Source organism: Myotis davidii, unplaced genomic scaffold (assembly GCF_000327345.1).
Source record: "Myotis davidii unplaced genomic scaffold, ASM32734v1 scaffold211, whole genome shotgun sequence".
Taxonomy (NCBI): Eukaryota; Metazoa; Chordata; class Mammalia; order Chiroptera; family Vespertilionidae; genus Myotis; species Myotis davidii.
In genome coordinates this window covers 582,492-582,980 of record NW_006282523.1, presented here as the reverse complement: position 1 = coordinate 582,980, position 489 = coordinate 582,492, and the positions used below count along the sequence as shown (strand labels likewise).

Sequence of the window (489 nt, the reverse complement as noted above, 5' to 3'; positions counted from 1 at the left end):
GACAGGACGCTCAGGCAGGGGCTTCCTGCCCCGTCTGGGACAGGGCCGGCCGCGCCCCAGGCCACGCACCTTCATGACGGGCTGCGCGAAGTACCGGGCGCTCCAGTCGCAGAAGCCCGTCTGCATCGCGGCCGAGATGAAGCTCTTGTGTCCGGTGTCGTCTGGGTCATCGGCGGACTTCCAGGCGCAGGGGGGGTGGCGGGGTGAGAGAGACAAGTGAGCCCGTGCCCTCGGTCTCTCTGCCTCAGAGCCGCTCAGACCAGACAAAGGCAGGTCTGGCTGCTGCGTCCGTAAGCCTGGGGCTGAGTGACAGGACGGGGCTGAGTGAGGGGTCGGGCTGTAGGAACCCTGTTGCCCGGGGGCCGGTGGGGTGGCCTGGGCTGTCCCTGCCTTAGTGGTTGGACAGGCCCCTGGGCGCCTGGTCCCCGATCGCCACAGGCCTCCGCCACATGGTGCGGGGCTGCGCTCAGACTGGGCCCCTGCCTCCCC

The 489-nt window shown here is 69.9% G+C and overlaps 1 protein-coding gene across 1 annotated transcript in view; it reads right to left on the bottom strand.

The window, feature by feature from the left end:
- RPTOR (regulatory associated protein of MTOR, complex 1) overlaps positions 1–489 on the bottom strand; it is a gene marked incomplete at its 5' end in the record, with an annotated part of 106,061 nt that overhangs the window by 20,562 nt on the left and 85,010 nt on the right. Inside the window, one exon of the mRNA XM_015559764.1 lies at positions 4–177. Coding sequence (XP_015415250.1) covers positions 4–177 — 174 coding nt within the window. The remainder of the gene's footprint in view (positions 1–3; positions 178–489) is intronic.